Source organism: Vicia villosa, linkage group LG1 (assembly GCF_029867415.1).
Source record: "Vicia villosa cultivar HV-30 ecotype Madison, WI linkage group LG1, Vvil1.0, whole genome shotgun sequence".
Classification (NCBI taxonomy): domain Eukaryota; kingdom Viridiplantae; phylum Streptophyta; class Magnoliopsida; order Fabales; family Fabaceae; genus Vicia; species Vicia villosa.
Genome location: NC_081180.1, coordinates 251,999,607 through 252,020,101, shown reverse-complemented (window position 1 = coordinate 252,020,101; position 20,495 = coordinate 251,999,607). Strand labels below are relative to the sequence as shown.

The 20,495-nt window shown below is 33.7% G+C and overlaps 1 protein-coding gene and 1 pseudogene across 2 annotated transcripts; one reads left to right on the top strand and one right to left on the bottom strand.

Moving 5' to 3' along the window:
- The first annotated feature begins 2,586 nt into the window (after positions 1-2,586).
- On the top strand, positions 2,587-10,838 carry LOC131645204 (ras-related protein RABA2a). 2 transcript variants are annotated; one of them, XM_058915872.1, is made up of 3 exons: positions 2,587-2,836; positions 2,955-3,381; positions 10,454-10,838. In XM_058915872.1, the coding sequence occupies exons 1-3, from the start codon at positions 2,672-2,674 to the stop codon at positions 10,492-10,494; spliced, it is 633 nt and encodes a 210-aa protein (XP_058771855.1). In that variant the 5' UTR covers positions 2,587-2,671; the 3' UTR covers positions 10,495-10,838. The 2 variants fall into 2 exon arrangements, with proteins under 2 accessions (XP_058771855.1, XP_058771854.1); XM_058915871.1 differs by lacking the exon at positions 10,454-10,838 and having other exon boundaries at positions 2,588-2,836; positions 2,955-3,639.
- Positions 10,839-11,900: 1,062 nt separating this feature from the next.
- LOC131599240 (protein NRT1/ PTR FAMILY 4.4-like) lies at positions 11,901-19,128 on the bottom strand (annotated as a pseudogene).
- Between the last annotated feature and the right edge of the window lie 1,367 nt (positions 19,129-20,495).

Below are 20,495 nucleotides of genomic sequence, written 5' to 3'. Positions count from 1 at the left end.
CTACTGAATATATTATGGTGAAATCTATTGACACGAATGAGGAAGGACAAGATAAATAAGTCGAGGAATATGTGCATGTCATATCAAAAAGTGAGACTTTGAGTAATCCTGAACCAAGTGTCTTAGTGGCAACAAAAGCTCAAAAATCTAAGATACTTGAAGTGAAAGAGAATCTTCCACAGTTAAAGCCCAATCTCTTGAGAAAACAATCGAAATCACCTGATCAAGTTTGGAGTCTCTTATCTAGTTTGAAAAAAGAGAAACCTACAAGAGTATTGAGAAAGAATAATGGAACACGTGGTTGGAACAAATGTGATCTAAGGGGAAGAAATACGACAAATTTAATGCACAAGACCAAGTTTAATTTCAAACCAATTAGATACACTAATACAAGTTTGAAGTAAGAACTTGGTTAGATAAGTAATCAATCAAGTTAATGACCTTAAATAAGTGTTGTATGTGAGGCAACCCACATATTGATGTTATTTAGTAACTCTTTTATCATCACTGGCTGTCAATGGTTTGATAAGCACAAAGCTCTGAGGAAGATCATGGTTATGAAAGAGTTATTTAAGGACAAATAACAGTGTAAGTTTGGGGTTATGATGACACTTTGTCATCGTGTAAATTTTATAAGCATTTGCACAAGTTTTGATGATTTTTAGTGGTTTATGTTTCAATTTTATGAATAAATATGAAGAAAATTATTAAGTGAAATAAATAATCAAAATGTGGAAAAAGTGAAGAATTGTGAAGAAAAAAAGGTCATTTTCAGCATAATTTGCATCTTGACGTTTGTCTGGTAATTTGATAATGTATAAAGTTTTATAACTCGGTAGGAGGTGAGACTTTTTACAAAAGAAAGCTAACAAAGAAATATAAGCACTGAAAAAATAGTTTGCACGATTTTAAGCATCATGTACACGACGGGGCACGAAATTATGGACACATTTTTAGCGGTTTAAAAGGACAAAAAGTACACTTTTGCAAGGGTTCTGAATTTGCATGACAGAAAGTGACGACCATGAGTTTTCAAGTACAAATTTTTAGAGTATTGGAGAAGCAATTGGAGACATTATTGTTCATTTATTGTCATGTACTCTTCATCTAAACTCATGGTAATGTCTTGCATCACTATAAGTATCTAGATTTCTCTTGATTAGGTATTAGTACATGAACTTAATTTTACTCTGTTCGATCATATAATAATTTGATTTTCTAGAACAATCTGCATGGCCTTCATCCACTATTCTAGAGCAGTCTTCTTGGTCGTCATATGTGCGATGAATTTCTTCATAGCTGATGCTAAATTTGCATCAACCATGTTGGCTCGTGATACCAAATTATTATGGTCCTTTATCTTGGATTGTGTTGACACAATCCTAAATGCGGTAGAAGCTTTACTTCAACCTAGGATGAAGGCAGAAGCAGACTCATCCTTGATAGAGTCTCTTCCTTTAAATAGGATTACAGTAGAATAAGAATCCCTAATAAAATTATATCAATGACTACTTTTTCCTAAAATTATTATCATTTAAATTTAAATGTTAAAATTATTATTTAATAAGTAGATTTTATTATGACCCCTAAATTCTATCATAAAAATACTAAAATTTAAAAAATCTGAAATACTAACTTACTAAAAATAAATAAAACAATAAATCATAATTAGCATAACTATTAATAAGTAGAAATAGAGGTCCATATTACCGTCCCCAGCCTAGTGGTTGAGGTATTTATAGAGGTTACTTGAGCTTGGATCCTTGTATCCATGAAACGACTAGTCTGCTCTCTCTTGGACCGTGGAGCTGTTATTTTCCCTTCTTCTTCATGAGAATGTGGCTTTCCCTATTTGATTGAACTTCCATACTGTTAACTAAGACACGTCAATCCCAATGTTTCGTGAGTGGACAACAAATGGTTTTATTTAAGACCACCATAAGACGAATGATTTGATCAGAGGACAAACACTACAAATAATAGGTGAATGATTCGATCAAGGGGCGTGTAAAAGAGTTACTTCGGACAATATGTTGCATCACATGTCCTCGACAAGCTTTATACTATTTGTCTCTTGAGGAGTCTTTACAAATATACCAATACAACTGAAGTCGAAAGAGCCTATATAAATATCATACCATATGCTAACATAGTAGGTTCTTTGATGTATGATACGGTCTGTCCCAGACAAAACATATCATATGCAGTGAGCCTTGTAAGTAGGTACATGGCCAAACATGAAAAGGCGTACTGACAAGCCTTGAAATGAATCCTAACATACACAAAAGGATCTCCGAGTAAAGTTGCTTGTTCATGCATGTTGTAGTCGAAGTCTATTCATGCATGTTATAATCTAAGTCTGTTTATGTTTAATACAACATGCAATTTAATGATGTTGTAAATATGTATGTCATGTAATTATTATCATACATTAGATACCTGTTGACTTATTTAGACTAAATTGCGTGGATTGACTTGGTGAGGACAGCATTGGATTAAATGACACGGAGCTTCTTAATTACTACTTTGTGTTGTACTGTGTAGTTAGTTATAAATAAATGATTATCCTTTAACTACAAAAACTTTTAACATACAGAAAAGAAAAAGAAAAGAGTGAATAAAGAAACAAAGAGAAACAGTTGAAAAAACGAAAGTCAGTAAGAAAGCGAGGATGAGTCGGAGAGGAGATGAAGAATACGATTATCTCTTCAAAGTCGTACTCATCGGCGATTCCGGTGTCGGCAAATCCAATCTTCTTTCCCGATTCACTCGCAACGAGTTTTGTCTCGAATCCAAATCCACCATCGGCGTCGAATTCGCCACTCGCACACTTCAGGTCTCTCTTTCATACCACTATTCATTATCACTAGATCTCAGATCTCGAACTTCTATTTTGTTCAGATTCAAAAAACAGTTACGATTAGTATCTGATGTGTTGGTTAATTGGTTTGCAGGTTGAGGGAAGAACTGTGAAATCTCAGATATGGGACACTGCTGGACAGGAACGTTACAGAGCGATTACGAGCGCCTACTATCGCGGCGCACTCGGAGCTCTTCTTGTATACGATGTCACTAAACCTACTACATTTGAAAATGTTTCTAGATGGCTGAAGGAGCTTCGCGATCATGCTGATGCTAACATTGTGATTATGTTGATTGGCAATAAAACCGATCTCAAGCATCTCCGTGCTGTTAACACGGAAGATGCTCAGAGTTATGCGGAGAGGGAGGGTCTTTCTTTTATCGAGACTTCAGCACTAGAAGCGACTAATGTGGAGAAGGCGTTCCAGACAATTCTCGGGGAGATATACCGGATTATCAGTAAGAAATCGCTGTCGTCTTCCAGTGATTCTGCTGCTGCTGCTGCCAATGTTAAAGAAGGTAAGACCATCGCCATTGGAGGATCCGAAACTGCCGGTACAAATAAGCCCTGCTGTACATCATCTTGAACTTTTTGTTTTTTCATTTTCTTATTATTTTGTTTCTATATTTTGCTCACTATCAAGAATCAAGGTCAGCATTGCTTATTGTTTTTGTGCCTTATCATGCTTTTTCAACTTTGTTTTCAATTCGTATGCGTGATTAGTTGAGTAATCTGTATTATATCAGTTGATTTATTGTTTTTGCATCTGCAACTGATATAGTGCATCTGTTGTTAGTTTGTGGCTATTGTTTAGATAATTTTTGAGCATTTATACATGTGTTTAGGCATTTGTACATGTGTTGGGTTAACACTTATATTTGGCAAGCCTTTGGATGGTTTAGAAGGATTAAACATGATAATTGTCATGTAATATGTTTACCAATGTGGATAATGAGCATAAATCCAGATGTGTTTTGAAATTATGGCACTACAGGAAAAAAAGGCCTCCTGTCACGCCCAGAAAACCGAGGCTATATGCAAAATAACCGTGGCGTAACGCTGAGGCCACGGTTTGGCCACAGAAATCCAACTGTGGAGTATACGGCCGTGGCCTAAAGTAAAGTCCACGGTTTTTTAGTATAGACCACGCCTTTTTTACAACCGTGGCTTTTTTAGGCCACGGTTTAGGTAGCTTGATTAAGGCCGCGGTTTGTATTTGCCATGACTTAAAAACTGTGGCTATATGGTAAAGCCACGGTTTCATTTTAACGTTTACGACACAGTATTAGCCACAGTTCTGTTATGACCACAGATTTAAAACCGTGATTATATGTCAAAATTAAAATCTAATTATACAATAAAACATTAAGCCACAAATTCAAAACAAAAGCGATAAATCTACATCAAGTGACGCTATTGATGACTAATAAGTCTAAAAAATATAAATAAGTTTTGAATTTCCATTGTATTAATCAAACTTTTGTTTTACAGGGTACAATTTATCATAGAAACTCAACTCGAGCATCATATTCACTTATCAGTAAAATATGAGTCATATCTAACCAAAATTAATAAAAAAGACGGTGTTGTAGTGCTTCTCTTCAGTTCTTTGAATGCCGGAGACGGTCCTTTACTGAATGTGTCTTGACTGATGTGGATGATCTCTCTACAAAAGTGTAAAAAGTTTCTGGACACCATTCAGATATAGCAACTTCACTATATAACAAAGATTAAAATGTATTAGCGATAGCTTTATTTCAAGAAGGATTTTGAAGAAAAATTCCACGTGTAGATGAAAAAATGATAAAGGCTAACTATAAAAGATATATTTATAGAAAGGAAGCAATTTACCTCTTTGAATTCAGTCATGGCCAAAAAGAGGACATTTCGCATGGTATGGTACTGTTAAGTTATTAAAGTTAGAGAAAATCAATATAAAAAAATGCAAATGTAACCCCACAGTGAATAAATAAAACCAGTATCATAAAATGTAGCTCTTTTATTAGTATTCCAATTATAACTATATAAGAAAAGGTATCAATAATGAGAAAAGGGAAAACCACAACTCCCTCCATTCAAAAACTTTGGTTGTGTAAGCATTTTAGTTTTGTTTCAAGACTTTAGGTATTTTGAAAAACCTCAAAGCTTTAACTGGTAACAATCCTAATGATGCTGTCAGGAATCTAAGAGCAGCAGCTAACATAATTGTATAGGTGACTCATGCCTTTAAAATTGAAAAAGTTGACAGTATGATTCTTAACATGTGTGCCCTAACCTTAAAGGACCAAAAATCGAGGATAACAAAACAAGTATGTGTTTATAACCAAAAAGTTTAGTCTAAAAAACTTGTCGTTTGTATGGTATTACTAATAGACCAATCAATACATAACTTGGATCCTGGAAGTTTTCAGTATAAACTTCATAAGGAGAAATGGAGTTACCAAAAGCATATTCATTCTTTTGTCCCGTCTCCGAAATCCATGACGAACAAAATAAAGAGCCTGTAATGTCAAAAGCGAACTGAGCTAGCATTCCATGATTAAGCTTTAGAAATTAGAAAGCAGAATCATCAACTACCTGAAAGGGAAGAAGAATATCTAGAAGTCCAAATTTCCATAATAACCTCAAAGAAGCTTCACCAGATCCATATGCTAGCATATAATTCATTTCCATCAGAAGCCTACCCTAAAAGGCAAAAACAGTTAAGGAAGGACACCTAAGCCGCATAATATTATTGTCTATGTAAAGAATAAAGCAGAGAGAAGAAATAACATTTTAAATACCTTATCAAGTCTTAATACTGAATATAAAAGATTTTAATAGAACGGGCAGTTTCACTTGAAAATTGAAAAAGGATGTATAAGTTGACAGTATGATTCAATTCCTAGATTGAAAAAGGTTCAAAATGAAAACAAGCAGAGGATACTATTCACATACTGGTTTTTAGAGTAAGATCCAAAGGAGCCTTCTTGCCAGGTATATGACACTTAGAGAAGGAATAACATTTTAAATACCTTATCAAGTCTTAATACTGAATATAAAAGATTTTAATAGAACGGGCAGTTTCACTTGAAAATTGAAAAAGGATGTATAAGTTGACAGTATGATTCAATTCCTAGATTGTAAAAGGTTCAAAATGAAAACAAGCAGAGGATACTATTCACATACTGGTTTTTAGAGTAAGATCCAAAGGAGCCTTCTTGCCAGGTATATGACACTTAGAGAAGGAACTTCCTGCAATGGTTAGCGCTGAGTCTCCGTGTCTTTGAGATGAATCAGTAGCTACTCCATTATCATCATGTGGTTCAAATGAGGCTAGCCCTTTCAATGCTTTTCCCTATAAATTTTGAGGAATTAACAAATTCATGATATATCCTACAACATTCAAAATGAACATAAAATGAGGAAAAGAGGTTGGTTGCTTCATCTTATACCATGTCAATAACTGCTCTTCCAGAAGATCTATCAACTGAAAGGTCAACAACACTAAGAAAACTAAAGCAAAATCAAATTGAGGCAGCAGATTTCTCAAATTGAAAGATCTATCAACATTAATAGCTGCTCATACTATCTTTTGTAACCTCTCTTGAGGCAGCAGATTTCTCAAAGCTGAAATCAAATTGAGAACAAAATTGAATGAAGATAACATCAATAATTGAATGAAGATAACAACTGAATAAAGTAAATAACAACATTGAGCATGTATACTAACCTTTACATTTTCCTTCCCAGGCGCAACTCTAAACCTCGGCTTCTTGGCAGAAAATACATCATCAAGTCGTGTGTCATTGTATCTCGGGGCCTTAAACAATCCTGGTTTTTTAAATCTATTACTCACCTCAGCAGCTCTACAAACATAAAGTGACAAATCAAGTAAATCCTCAGCAAACTATAAAACAATGAATTGAGTAAGAAGCTATTGAAACTAACTTCGAGGAACCAGCCGAGGTCGACGATTCATCAGTATAGTCCACAAAAATCTCCCGCTTCAACAAGAACCAAATAGCAAAAAGTCCAATCCACATGCAGAAGTTTGAAAAACAAAACACAAAGGCAACAACAACCAACAATAGTATAATTTCACAGTTGAAAAGCATACAGAGGAAGGCAGAAGAGGAGAAAGCAGAATTGCAAAAGGTCAAAAGACCAAGTACCGAACCTGAACATATTCGGAGAAATTCTCATCTCCGTTGGAAATATATTTCGTTCTGCTCTAATTTCAAGATGTTGTTCTCGTACATGATGCCTTATCCCCTTTAAATTGCCATTAGTGATGCTTGTTCATTAGCTTTACCTGTAAGAAATATTTGCAGCCAAATGAGATGAATTCCAAACAGCTTCTATAACAAATTTGACTTAATTATTGTCGTTCCATCCAAAGATCCAGTAGCAAGAATCTGCGTGAAGTATTATCATGGCAGGGTTAAACTAAAGTAGATAACAAATCCGGATTCTCATCAAAATATTAATCATACATACACTGGTGTCCCATGGATCGTAGGATACTGATGTAATAGATCCATACCATTTTCAAGACCCACATATCAGAATATAACAAGTGCAAATTTGAGAAATCGAAACTAGTTAATAATTCATATTTGATAAGAACTAGTTAATAAATAAAAACAATGAAATGAGAAGCTACTTCACAATCACAAGAAACAGTTTTTAGTATTGTTACCTCGAGAACACCGTGTTCATCCTGTACTTTTCGGGATCTAACAATGTTGCTACAACTCTTTTCCGATTTTCAATACCTTCGAATCAAAACCCTAAAGAAGAAAATCAAAACATAATCACTAGCAGCAATGGCTTCCACCAAAATGATAGTTCTCGCAACAACGGAAAAACTCTTCGCCATCATATCTGGAAATGATTTAAATAAAAATATAAACAAATATAAAACTGTTGAATCAAATAGAAAGTGTTGGATAATAAATCTTACATTGGAAGACAGGGATAAGTAAGAATGCAAACCCCTTTGTTCAGCTAGCAGCTCAGCAGGAGGTTCTTCTCCACGAACCTTAGCTCAATCAATTGCATCCTTTTTCCTAGATTCAGCTAGCTCCCATACATTACAAAGCATTCAACCTGAAGATCTCCCATACATTACAAATCTGTTAAAACGAAATAGTAAATTAGAAGGAACAAAATATGATCTACCATCTTTGGAGCACCGACGAGAAACGGAAGAGATTGAGGATCCGTAAGGCGGTCCCACAAACTCTTATCATTACCAATCTTCCGGAGAGAACCGCGGATCCTCTTCAAAACCCTAGCATGGACGTCATTCTCGAAACCAAAATCACTGGGTAGTGGTTCGACATCCGCTGAATCATCGACGGTGTCAGTGGCCTTGACGATGTAACAGGGTACTAGCGGGAGAGGAAGGTTCCCCAAATCTGGCAATGGTAAGAGATAAGAAGAGATTCGGTGGAGGAGGTGAGTGAGGATCTTTGATTTTAGGGTTTGATTCGGTGGAGGAGGTGAGGTTGAATTTAGGGTTTGGAACAAGAAATCTGAATTGTCAAATGAGAGGTTTTTGATTGAAAATTATCTTTTAGGGTTTAGAAGAATAAAATTAGGTTATACTATGACACCTTATTATATTTACTTTTTCAATTTTTTATTTTTTTTAATCTAAAAAAAATTAGAAAAAAATAATAATTATGAGAGGGAAACTAAAAATAAAAAGAGGGAAATTTTGGCGGGTTATATTTTTTTGGGCTTGAGCCACAGTTTGAAGTGAAAATTATAAGGCCGTGGTTTTTCTTTGAGGCGTAAAATATCTTCAGTTTCTTAACCGTGGCAATTGAAGTAAAGGCCACAGTTTCATACTCCGGATTCAGTATTTTATAACATAATTCTACGCTTTGAAAACCCTGGCCAAATCATATATGTGGCCACAGTTTCTGAGCTGTGGAAAATTTTAGCGTGGCCGTAGGCCAAATTTCTAGTAGTGTGGTGTTCACAATATGCTCAAGTGAATTGTAACTATTTTTAGCATATGGATTTAGAGTCATGTGCACTATATTTTATTTTCAAATTTGTGATTTTTATTTTTTATTTTTATTTTAAACTCTAAAACTAAATTTAAGCTTTTAAACTTCTTTCTAAACCAATTCTGTTGGTAGCAGTGCAAGGGACATCAAATACATGGAAATCTAAACTTTAAACTATTATAGAGATAAAATCTGTGCTAGATAGCGTAAATAAAGACAAGTTAAATTAGCAAAAATATTACTCTACATCTTATAACAAAAAAAAAAATTATTCATTTGACTATTTACATTAATCAAGAAAATTGTATAAACTTAGGAAGAAACAATACTTTTACTAATAAAGGGAGGGAGAGAATAATACTTTTAAGAGAAACTGATATTCATTGATTCAAAGTGTTATTTGGCATTTGGTGGTCTTATATACAAATAGAGGTAACTAACTTAGAGTAAAATACTCTAACATAATACCAAATAAATATAAATTAATTTATAATTGAATTTAATTGGACTTTGTCTCTTGTGTAACATTTTTTTGAGAAGTTTTTGTTTAGTTTGTGAGTTAAACTAGTAAAAACTTCCGTTGAATTTGTGAGATTAACTAATCAAAATTTTTGTTTGATTTGTGAGTTTAACAAGATGGAAAAGGTTTTGTTTGGTTCATGAGATTGTCCTGTTAAAATCTTCGTTTGGTTGTTGGGCTCAAACCTGTCTATAAGCTTTGGTTTCAAGATTGTCCTGGTGTAATATTCCGTGTTTGGTTTGGAGGATAGTTGTTGTTAAACTTCTGTTTGGTTGTAAGAAGGTTCGTGGCTATAACATATGAAAACTCTTAAGAAGGTTCGAGGATATATTAGAAACTCTTAAGAAGAAATTCTTGAGCACATGAGTAGGTTGAATGGTTAGACCGAACCTATATAAATTCTAGTGCAATTCTTACAACTATTATCTCTTTATATTTCTATTATTTACTCTATTTTTGTTTCCTTATTTATTTCGCTGCTTATTTTCTATTTGTTTTACAAAATTGTTTAAAATAATTTAATTTATCAAAGAATTTTTAATTGAACATCATTTTCAAACCCGCACAATTTACTTCATTCTTGTATTTGGAGTCACTTGTCCAATAAGTAGCATCAGAACCTGACTCCTGTTATAAGACTAATCATTTTAAGAGGAAGAATGATGACTACAAACACTTATTTTGTTTTTAACAAAGGTCTTTTCATAAATACACCTACACCATTTGATGGTGAAAAGTTTGAACGATGGAAAGCAATAAAGAAATTTTTTATTGAAGCAGATATTTTTAAATGTGGAATTTTATTATAAATGGTCTAATTATTCCTTCTTATTACATTAATAATAAAGTAGTGAATAATCCAAATAATCTCTTTACAGAAGATGATAAGATAAAAGTTAAACTCGTTTTGAAAGTTAAGTACTTGATGATGAGTGCTCTAAGCACTAGAGATTGCCTTTTTTATTTTAATTTTATTTCACCGAAGGAAGTATGAGACAATCTTGAAATGATCCATGGAGACTTCCATAAGATCAAACAAGAGATAATTGTGGATCTATATGCTTGCAGGTATTATGAAGATGATTCAAAATGGTGAAGTTCATGTATAAGCAAAGCTGCAAGTCAATTAAGTAGTTGTTTAGTTTTGATGATGACAACACTTAATATCAAATGATATCCAGTGAAGTCAATATCTGTGGAAGATAGCTCAAGTGGTCAAAGATGATTAAGATAATTGAATAAGATATCCTCTTGAATCAAGTTTCGTGCTTGAAGATCAAGACATATATTTGAAATCAACATTATGGTCAAACGACATTCAAGTGAAGACTTCTATCTTTAGGATCAATCTTGGTTTATATTCTCAACTCTCAGATGATGGTATTCAATATTGAGATATCTTAAGCCTTACTAAAAAGAATCAATGCTCTTGTATGATGCTAAAGTCAAAGATAATGATACCAATACATGAAGCTTCAAATTTGTGAAAGAGAGGAAGTGTGAAAGCTCATCTGGTCGTGTTTGTCTGAGTGACCGGTGTTTTGTAAAAACACCCGGGCATTTCTGAAAATATTATGGCTAAATCACTCACACTAAAAAAATTGATAAGCCTTTCACTTTTTATTTAAACCATCTAAAAATGTTTTTACAACCTAGACATATGATTAAGGGAGAGTCTAATTGATTGGAAGTTGTTTCTAACTGAATAATTGATTAGATTAACGGTCTAATGCTTGGTTGAGTCTTAATGTTTTGTAACAAAAATAAAATTGAAGATACGATATGATTCGGTTTTTCGTCCTCAACACACATCCATCCCTCGATTTCTTTGAAACAACACAAATTTCATATAATTTCAGAATTTGTGCCAACACCCTAAGTGCTCAAAGTTAAATTAAATGGCTACCAAGCATGATTTAACGCAATTAAGTTGGGGTTATCAATCAGCATGATGAGAGCTGCCCAGTGTTAACAAGAAGTTGAAGAAAAAAATGCAATAGATTACAAACCCAAAGCTAATCCGGGGATCTCTCTCTCTCTCTCTCTCTCTCTCTCTCTCTCTCTCTCTCTCTCTCTCTCCCTCCCTCTCTCTCTCCCTCCCATTCATTTGAAGTTCTAATTAGCTTATGATGTAGAGCTTTGTGGATTATTTTTGCAACATTTTATTCAATTATTTATTCCTCCCTTGAAGCTTTGGTTTAAGTTGGTTTTATAATGATGAGAGATGAAAATTTTGGTAGAAATTAGGAGGGAAAGATAGTGAAGTCAGAGTTGAAGTTCATTAGAAAAAACTATTAGGATTTGGACTGAGTTTTTGTGATTCCTGTGTACTTTGTAAGGTTGAATTGTAGCCTTTGATTATTGGACAATATTTTTCAACAAACACAAATGTTTCCTCCTCTTACATTTGGAGTCACTTGATCAATAGAAACTCTACCAAAAAAGACCACTAAGGAACAGACTTAACTATCGATTAAATAAATAATGATATACAATATAATTACTATAGAACATACTACTTCAGAATACATTGCCACGAAATATTATCAGCAGATTTCGTGGATTGGGGGTGACCTTCCTGGGATATAGTTGAAAGGGATGGATCATTAGAATACCATCTTGACCAAAAGAGATAGTTGAGGAAGTTTTGGAAACTGAGTGCAGCTAGTAACCAGTAGAAAAGGTCTAGTGTGTCTTTGTTGATATTGTTGTCATGAAGCCAACCACCAACACCATCACCACCTTTACTTGAAGTGATTTTATTCACCAATGAAACCAATACTGAGCTGAAATAAAATCGAAACGAATAGGAGCAATATGTAATTGAAGTCAGGAATGTCTGCATCCCTTTCAACGACTGTGTGTAGAAGAACTCAAATAGTCCAACTGCAGTAAACATCTCTGACATGCCAAATATAATGAACTGTGGCGCAATCCAAAATATCGACAAAGTTTCGTTCATATTCAAAGCTGCATCCCTTCTCTTTTCTCCATAATAGCTGCGGATACCATAAAAAATGTAACCAGAAACAAGCTGTAATACGGTGAACTGACTTTTATTTGAAAATGTTGCGGATAGCAAGAGTCGCCACCGACTTTTATTTTATCCAAACAAATTCGGAAAGGCAAAAAGAAACAGAAAAAAAACCTTTTAAAAGAAATCTAAGTTCGGGGGGTAATTTATGCAAAGGGAAGGTGTAAGGCACCCTTTGCATCCATGGTTTTCCATGGGCTCTTAATTGCTTTGCTTGCTCGTTTGTTTAGAAAATGTAGATGAAAGAAATAGGGACTTTAGCTTGTGAATAAGCGTTGCCCTTTTGAAAAATTATGAGAAAGAATATAATAAAAGGTTTGAGCATTGCAAGGCAATTAGGGGCAATTACCTTAAACTCAGATGATAGGTCTCTTTTTGCCTTTCAGAATGAAAGGGTTTATCCTTGCCATAAGAGGGCAGGAAGCCTTTCGTTTGGAGGTTGAAGGGTCATCGAAGCATCCTTTGCCAAAAGACTGTCCCATGCCATAGAGAGGCAGGTAGTCTAAGGCAAGGATCAGAATAAGCCTTTTCGTTAGGCAGCCAGAAGATACCTCAGCCTTTTTCCGTAGGCAACTTCCGAGGGTCGAGGTCATTTGTGTATCGAAGGCAGCATCATTAGGGTCGTGACCTTTTTATCGAGGCAACATGGCTGAGGTATCCTCGAATTCGAGGGACGTGGCTTATTCTGCAAAAACACAAAGGCAACAGGCAACAAGGCAACAAGGCAACAGAGAGGTTACCCAAAAAGGGTGCGTGTGTGCAACAATCACGTGATTATATTCAGATTTTTATCTTTTAATTAGTTATTCTAATTCAGTTCAAGGCTTGCACTCCCTAAGATTACTAACCACGCAGTATATAATAATATAAAGCAATAAAGGGAAGGGGAAAATGAAACCAGCGGAGGAGAGGGGATTTGTAACCAGCGGATATAAAATAATAGGTCTGAACAAGTAATAATTAAATAGGGTTGAGGTTTTAGGATTACCGACTATTCGAGCTTTGGCAATTGGCGAACCCTGGAAAGAAAGAAACATGGCAAACAATAAAAAAAAAAAGGGGTGAGTGCATTGTCAAGTTCGAAGGCAAACTTCATTAACCACAAAGAAAGTAGAATAATAAATTAAAGGTAGAAATAGAGATAAGGTACTTAGCTTGGCCTTTGCCTGACAGGGTTGAGGGCAAGGTTTGCCAGAAGCATCGACTCTAACCATTATTAGGAATGAGCAAAGAAACAAATAAGGCGTGAGTGTATAGGCAGTTCATTGATATTTAATTTTATCCCTAATTTATTAAGGAAAAATAAAATAAAAAAAAAATAACGATTATTTGAATTAGATACGAGATAATACTTAGCTTTTGAATTTGATTTGATATGGTTGCTAAGGTGCCTTTAGAGTTTATCCTGAAAAAGGCAAGGCAGAAGGGATGAAAGCAAAACAAACCCTAATATCAAAATAATCTAGATATAATTTAAATTAAATTAGAATTAAATTACTTAACTTCGAGGTTTGTTGAAGGCGCGTAGTCGGAAGGCGTTTGAAAAGATAACCCTGAAAAAGGCACAGAAGAAGAAGATTTTAGTGTATTGGAATGTTCGTAATAAACCCTGATTAGGTATGATTTTAATAAGAAAATATGAATAATTTAATTAATTATTGGTCTCGCGACCTAACTAATTAAATCAGGATAAGAAAATAAAATCGAATGTGAATTTTTTGAAACAAATAAGAATTTTTGAATAACCATAAGTAATCAAATACAATTAAATAAATAAATAAGTGAATAAGAAAAGTAAAATAAATATTATATATTAATAAATAAATATAGTAAAGAAAACAAGTATTATAAATATTTAAATAACTAAATAAATAAGTATATAAAATAAATAAATAAATATTTATTTATTATAAAAAAGTTTTTGAAATAAAAATATAATAGCTTTTATTTTATTAGGGAAGAAAGAAAGAAAGGATTTCAAACAATAAATATATATATTATAAACTAAATAAATAGGCTGTATAATTAAAATTAAAAAAAAAATTCTAAAATACTTAACTTCTGATCAGGTGTGACACGCGTGTGCATTCCATGGTGCGCCTGCAGGCTCAGATCCATTGGATTGACTGGATGATCAGATGGAAGGCTGCGATGATGAGGGAGCACCATAGCGCGCACCGAATCCCAGGGTACAAAACTCTTCAACGCGCCTTTTCTGTTTGAAATCAGCCAATCCCAGGACGACACGAGGTCATTCCCAACCTCCAGCCGTCGTATTAGGTCTGTAAATGGTCTATGGCTACAGACGCGTTCGTAGCTACAAAGTGCTTCATGCGAATACCTGCAAACATACCTAAAAATATTTCGCGAGGCCATGGATGATCTCGTCTCGGTCTCACGAATCCAACCATGGCCTTAATTCGGCGTGAAAGTCCCTGCACAGAGAAACCCTAAAACGAAGCCCTAATCTCCTACAATGGCATATCTCGATACGAATGTGCAAACAATACACAAACTATACAGAAACTTTAAGCACAACATACCAAACATTATGATGCAATCAAAACATGCATATGAGCCATGGATTAGAGTAATCGAGCCAATTTTCAGATGAACAAACCGTGAGTCATTACCTTGTATTCTTGGGATTCTGAGACTCGATTTTGATTGCAAAAGCTTCCTTAGATGTTCAGGTATAGTTTGCAATCAACAGGATCGTTTGAATCGGTCTGCAATTGAGAATTGAAGTTTTGATTTTTCTTGAATTTGAAGACTCGGATTAGGGCTCTTGGACTACAAAAATTCCTCCCCTAATGATCTGTTCCACTTGTGTATATATACTAGAAGGATTTAGGTCAACAATTATAGAAGGAATCGAATTGAATCAAAGATTGCCATTAGGGAAAATTTGATTGAGAATTTTGTTCAAGAAGTTTCCAAATTTGGTTCTAATCTCAATCTTTTCTCTTTTCACTTATTTTGCACGAAAATATATATATAAATGAGCATGATTGTGATTTGGATTTGATTCAAAACAAAATTTTTTTCAAATCTTTTTAATTTTCCTTAATTTTATTGAATTTTAAGTGAATAAAATTCTTATAAATTAATTAAAATCAAATAAATTCGTGGCAAATCATTTATAGGTTCTAGATGGATTATGAATCAAAATTGAATCAAAGTTTCTTAGGCCCATTTGCAAAAATATTTGGATTCCTTCACATTTTTCCTTCCAAAATAACCTAACTTTGACAAGGTCTATCTCCTTCAATTTTTGAGGTATGGAAGTGTTCTAAGACATTTTGGAAACCTTAGAGAGTCCTCTAACCAATATCTTTGGTCTCACATCAAAATCTTTTTCCATTCTTATTTTATGCCCTTTTGAAAAAAGTATCTTTTTGTTGACTTTTGAAAAGGACCTATAATGTATGAAGCCATATCTCTCAAACCATCGACCTATGGGCTCTGATTCTTGGACCATTGGATAGAGGAATTAATTCCCTTCAAAATGAGCTTTGGTGGGAATTTTTCTGATGAAGTATGAATATTTGGTGAATTTTCAAAGTTTGGTTGCCTTTTTTAGTTCATGCCCAAAATAGTAACTCTTGACTTTTGACTTCTCTGATCTTTCCTTGCATCATCATGATCAACCCTTGATCAAATGATGGTTTTAGGGTTATGAGGATGTTGTTGACCAAATATCTTGAGTTTTGACTATATATTGACTTGAAATGACTGTTTTGCCCTTGAGAGTCGACTGTTGACCTAATCATGATTTGAGGGACCCAACTTGTTCTGTTTGACTTGAAACTTTGCACAGAGATTCTTTGGGATGTTGGTGACCCTATGGAGCCACCTTGAGCCATTGATTCAATGATTTCCTTTTAACTGACCTAAACCCTAGTTCAGAGCCTTGTATAGGGGAGTGTGTTTTAGGAGCATTGTGTTTTGATTTGGTTTTGTGCAGGAGAAGAGTATGGGCAAATTTTGGGGTATGACACAAGCCAATTCCTATTCTCTACAAAGGTGAGATTCCTGACTCACGACTTGTTATTTTTCTTACAAATGGGACAAATAAAGTATCATGGAGAGGGACTATAACAATGAGCAAAACAAATGGAATCGCCTGAAGTGATGCTGAAGGGATATGAAATGATTTTGTGATATGTTTGTCCATGGCACTTCCTTGCTGGACTGAGAATGTTTGGAGTTGTGCCAAGACAGTGTTGATAATTATAGTGCATGCAAAAATGGGAATAACATATAGTAATATTTTTGCTTGTTCAACTTGTTCAATATTGCACAATCTCCAAGGGCTTTCCTTTGTGTTGTTCCCCTCTTCTTGTAGACAAGCCTTCTCTAAAAACCTCAACTTATTGCTATTTTGTCCACAAATTTCTAATTTGGTAGATGGAAATTCTTGTTTCTTTTCAGAATTGCAGCCACACAAACCTGATCATATTATCATATAAGGGTCCTTCATAGTTATATAAGATAATAACAAATGAGATATAAAATACATACTTGAACAATCGGGACAAAGATGGTTGGTTGTGGAGGCTTGTTCTTATAATATGGAGTAGCAGCATTAGTGCTCAATGAGGGTGACTCGTAGAGTTTATCCGTTATTTTGGGTCGTGTCGGTCATGCTCTGATCTTGTAACACTGTGGGAACGCTAGTATAGAGTCTTGATTATAACTCTATCTATTTTTTTGTATTTATTTTATGGGATATTGCATAGATGATGTTATGCTTATCCGTTAAAGAATGTTCCGCTGTGTAGAAATATGATGATGATAATTTGATAATTTGTTCCTAAGTGTGGCAAGACCATTGACTTATGATAAATTGATTTATTTTAATTGTGGCACCCTTGTTTAAATGTTTTACTCTGAATTTTATATAATTATTGTGGGGTTTAGAAGGGTGTTACAATTATAGTATGGGATGTAATCGTTGAAATGCTTGAGAAATTCTTATTCTGTTGCAATATGCATATTGATGAAACATGAAGTTTTCAAATTGTGTTATAATGTGATCAGTGCATGTTTGTGTGTTTTGTATTGGGTTTTCATTGCTATGGAAACACCATGTGACGCCCTTTTAATTATATGCATGTTATTACTCTAAGAATTTATATGTTATTTTGGGGTTAGAAAATGGGTGTTACACTTGTCACGTGACCGGTTTGTCTTGGAAAATGAAAGAATTCAATGTCTTTGTAAAAAAAACAATGACTAATTCATTAGGTTCATTTTCTACTTAAAAACGTGTAAAGAAAAATAGGGTGAAATAAAGATAATTTTTAACTATTCTCAAGGATATGTCTCAATGCTCGAGGTTATGGTCAAATATAAACTGATATGATATAAGTGACTTAAGTCAAATCATATACTCTTATTTTAGAACCCGTGACTTAATGTTCTTCGAGTTAGGAGCCCAGTAGATTTTTGACTGAAGATGTTTCTGATCAGGACATCTTCTAACTTATAGAAGTATCATTTTAAAAAAATGCTAGCTTTTGTAAGATATATATCTTATTTTCTATAGAAGACAGGAAAAACACATATATTCAAGATTCATTCTGGACAAAACGTCATTCTGAGGTGTTTCAAAATGAATAGAGTTTTGTCTTCAGCTAAGGGTTTTGTGAAAATATCATCCCATTGATGGTCTGTATCTATAAATTTTAAAAGAAGGTTCCATTTCTAAACACGGTCTCTTATAAAGTGATGCTTGATTTCTATGTGTTTAGCTCTTTAATGTAAAATAGAATTCTTACTTAAGCAAATAGCAGCTGTATTATCATAAAAGATAGGGATATTGCTTACATATATATATGGCATATCATATGAGAATGATTTTTTTATATGAGAATGTGAGAATGAATCTGAACCATTGAATTTTAAAATAAATGGTGGAGATTATGGGTGAATCTTTTTTTCTCTCTCCTATATCATTTATTTCAAAATGTAGGAGAGAGAAAAAAAAAGATTCACCCATAATCTCCACCATTTATTTTAAAATTCAATGGTTCAGATTCATTCTCACATTCTCATATAAAAAAGTCATTCTCATATGATATGCCCTCATATATATATATATATATATATATATATATATATATATATATATATATATATATATATATATATATATATATATATATATATATATATATATATATATATATATATATATATATATATATATGAGAATGACATATTTATATGAGAATGTGAGAATGAATCTGAATCATTGGATTTTAAAATAAATTATTGGAGATTATGGCATACATGATTAACGTTGTTTCCCAGAATTTACTTCAGAGGCTATGTCATCTTCTTCGATCTCTATTTCAATTCCTTCGCTTGTCACAGATGGCGCTACGTATTGCATCGATAAACCTTTTGCTAGATTTCGATTTTCAGCAAGAACATCAACCCACAGTTTCCGATCTTCAATCTTTCTTGGTTCAGGTCATGCTATCGTATCCGAATTACTTCCACATAGGGTTTTTGTTTCTTCGTCTTCAACGAAAACCGTATATGTATCATCCCCTTCCCCTTGACTCAAGGCTTCAAATTGCTTTGTAACAAGATTCTCCTTCACCGGTGTCGAGTTCTCCGGTGCCAGTGGTATAGGTTGGTTCACCGGCGACGGTGGCACCACTCTTGGCGGCCTCCCTCGTCCCCGTTTCCCGCGCATACCAATCTTTTTTCTTTAGAATTTTTAATAAAAGTGGCAATATTAAACTATAAAATTTTATACGATATATGATAATAAAAAATAATTATTAGGAAAATTATATTTTTTAGTCTCGTATGTTAACCTTGAGGTTCATTTTGGTCCATTAACTTCAAAAAGTTATCATTTTAGTCTTTTTTGTCATATTAGTGACTGATTTAACGTTTTTTTTTAGCTTTTCATCAATAATTAGGCGAAAAGGACCAGTATGATACGTTTTGAAAAGTTGAGGGATCAATATAAAACTTTTTTATGTTAAGGGACCAAAATGAATTCTGAAGTTAACATAGAGGATCAAAAAGAGTATTTTTCCTAATTATTAATATATTAGACCAAGTTGCGACAAAACAAGATATAATAAATTTCCGTCACAATATTGACGCCATATTATTTCGTCTTAAATTTGCGATAGAAACATCAATCTGTCTCAATCTAGGGATAGAATATCAATTTCGTCTCAGAAAAATTAATATACATTTATTAAACTATTTGTGACAAAATCGTGGCAAATTCCGTCACGCTTTAATTATTTTTGGACGAAAAATACTTTCGTCACAAAATTTCATCTTAATTTGATTTTTTTTTTCTTGTAGTTATTTTGTGACAATGCTAGTGCCATCTATCTATCAGGTAATGTTGTGCAGCATCAGCGTACCAAGCATATTAAGATGGACATTCATTTTGTTCGGGAAAAGGTAGCTCAAGGTCAAGCACAAATTCTTCATGTTCCATCCAAACATCATAATGCAGACATTTTCACCAAGGGTTCCTCGTACTCTCTTTGATGATTTTCATACTAGTCTAAGTGTATATGAACCTCTCGTTTTGACTGTGAGGATGTGATAGAATAGAATATTGAGTCATAATTTGTATAATGTATCATAATTAGACATATTAGATTATTGATCAGTTAAAATTTGTCATATCATAATGTATCGTAATTAGACAATTCACCTAACGTTATACCTTGATGTATATTTATACTATTTAGATGAAAATGATAAAATGCAAGCATTCCATTATCTTACACAATGTTGCCTTATAAGTCGGCAAGGGTCCATTATAAGGGTGCAACAATGTTGCCTTATCAAGAAAAGGGCTACACAAATCGGGTGGATTATTGTGATTGGAAGTTTATGAAGAATCAAAATCTGCCATGGAAGAAGATCCAAAGAAGACGAGGAATGATAAAAAATTGAGAATTAGGTTTTGCAGAAAAGGAATGATTTTCTTCTGATATCATATTACTGGCATATAACATGAAGTTTGGAAGGAAAACTTGAATTACAAGGTTAAGCATCAAGGTTCGTACATAGATAGTGCGACTG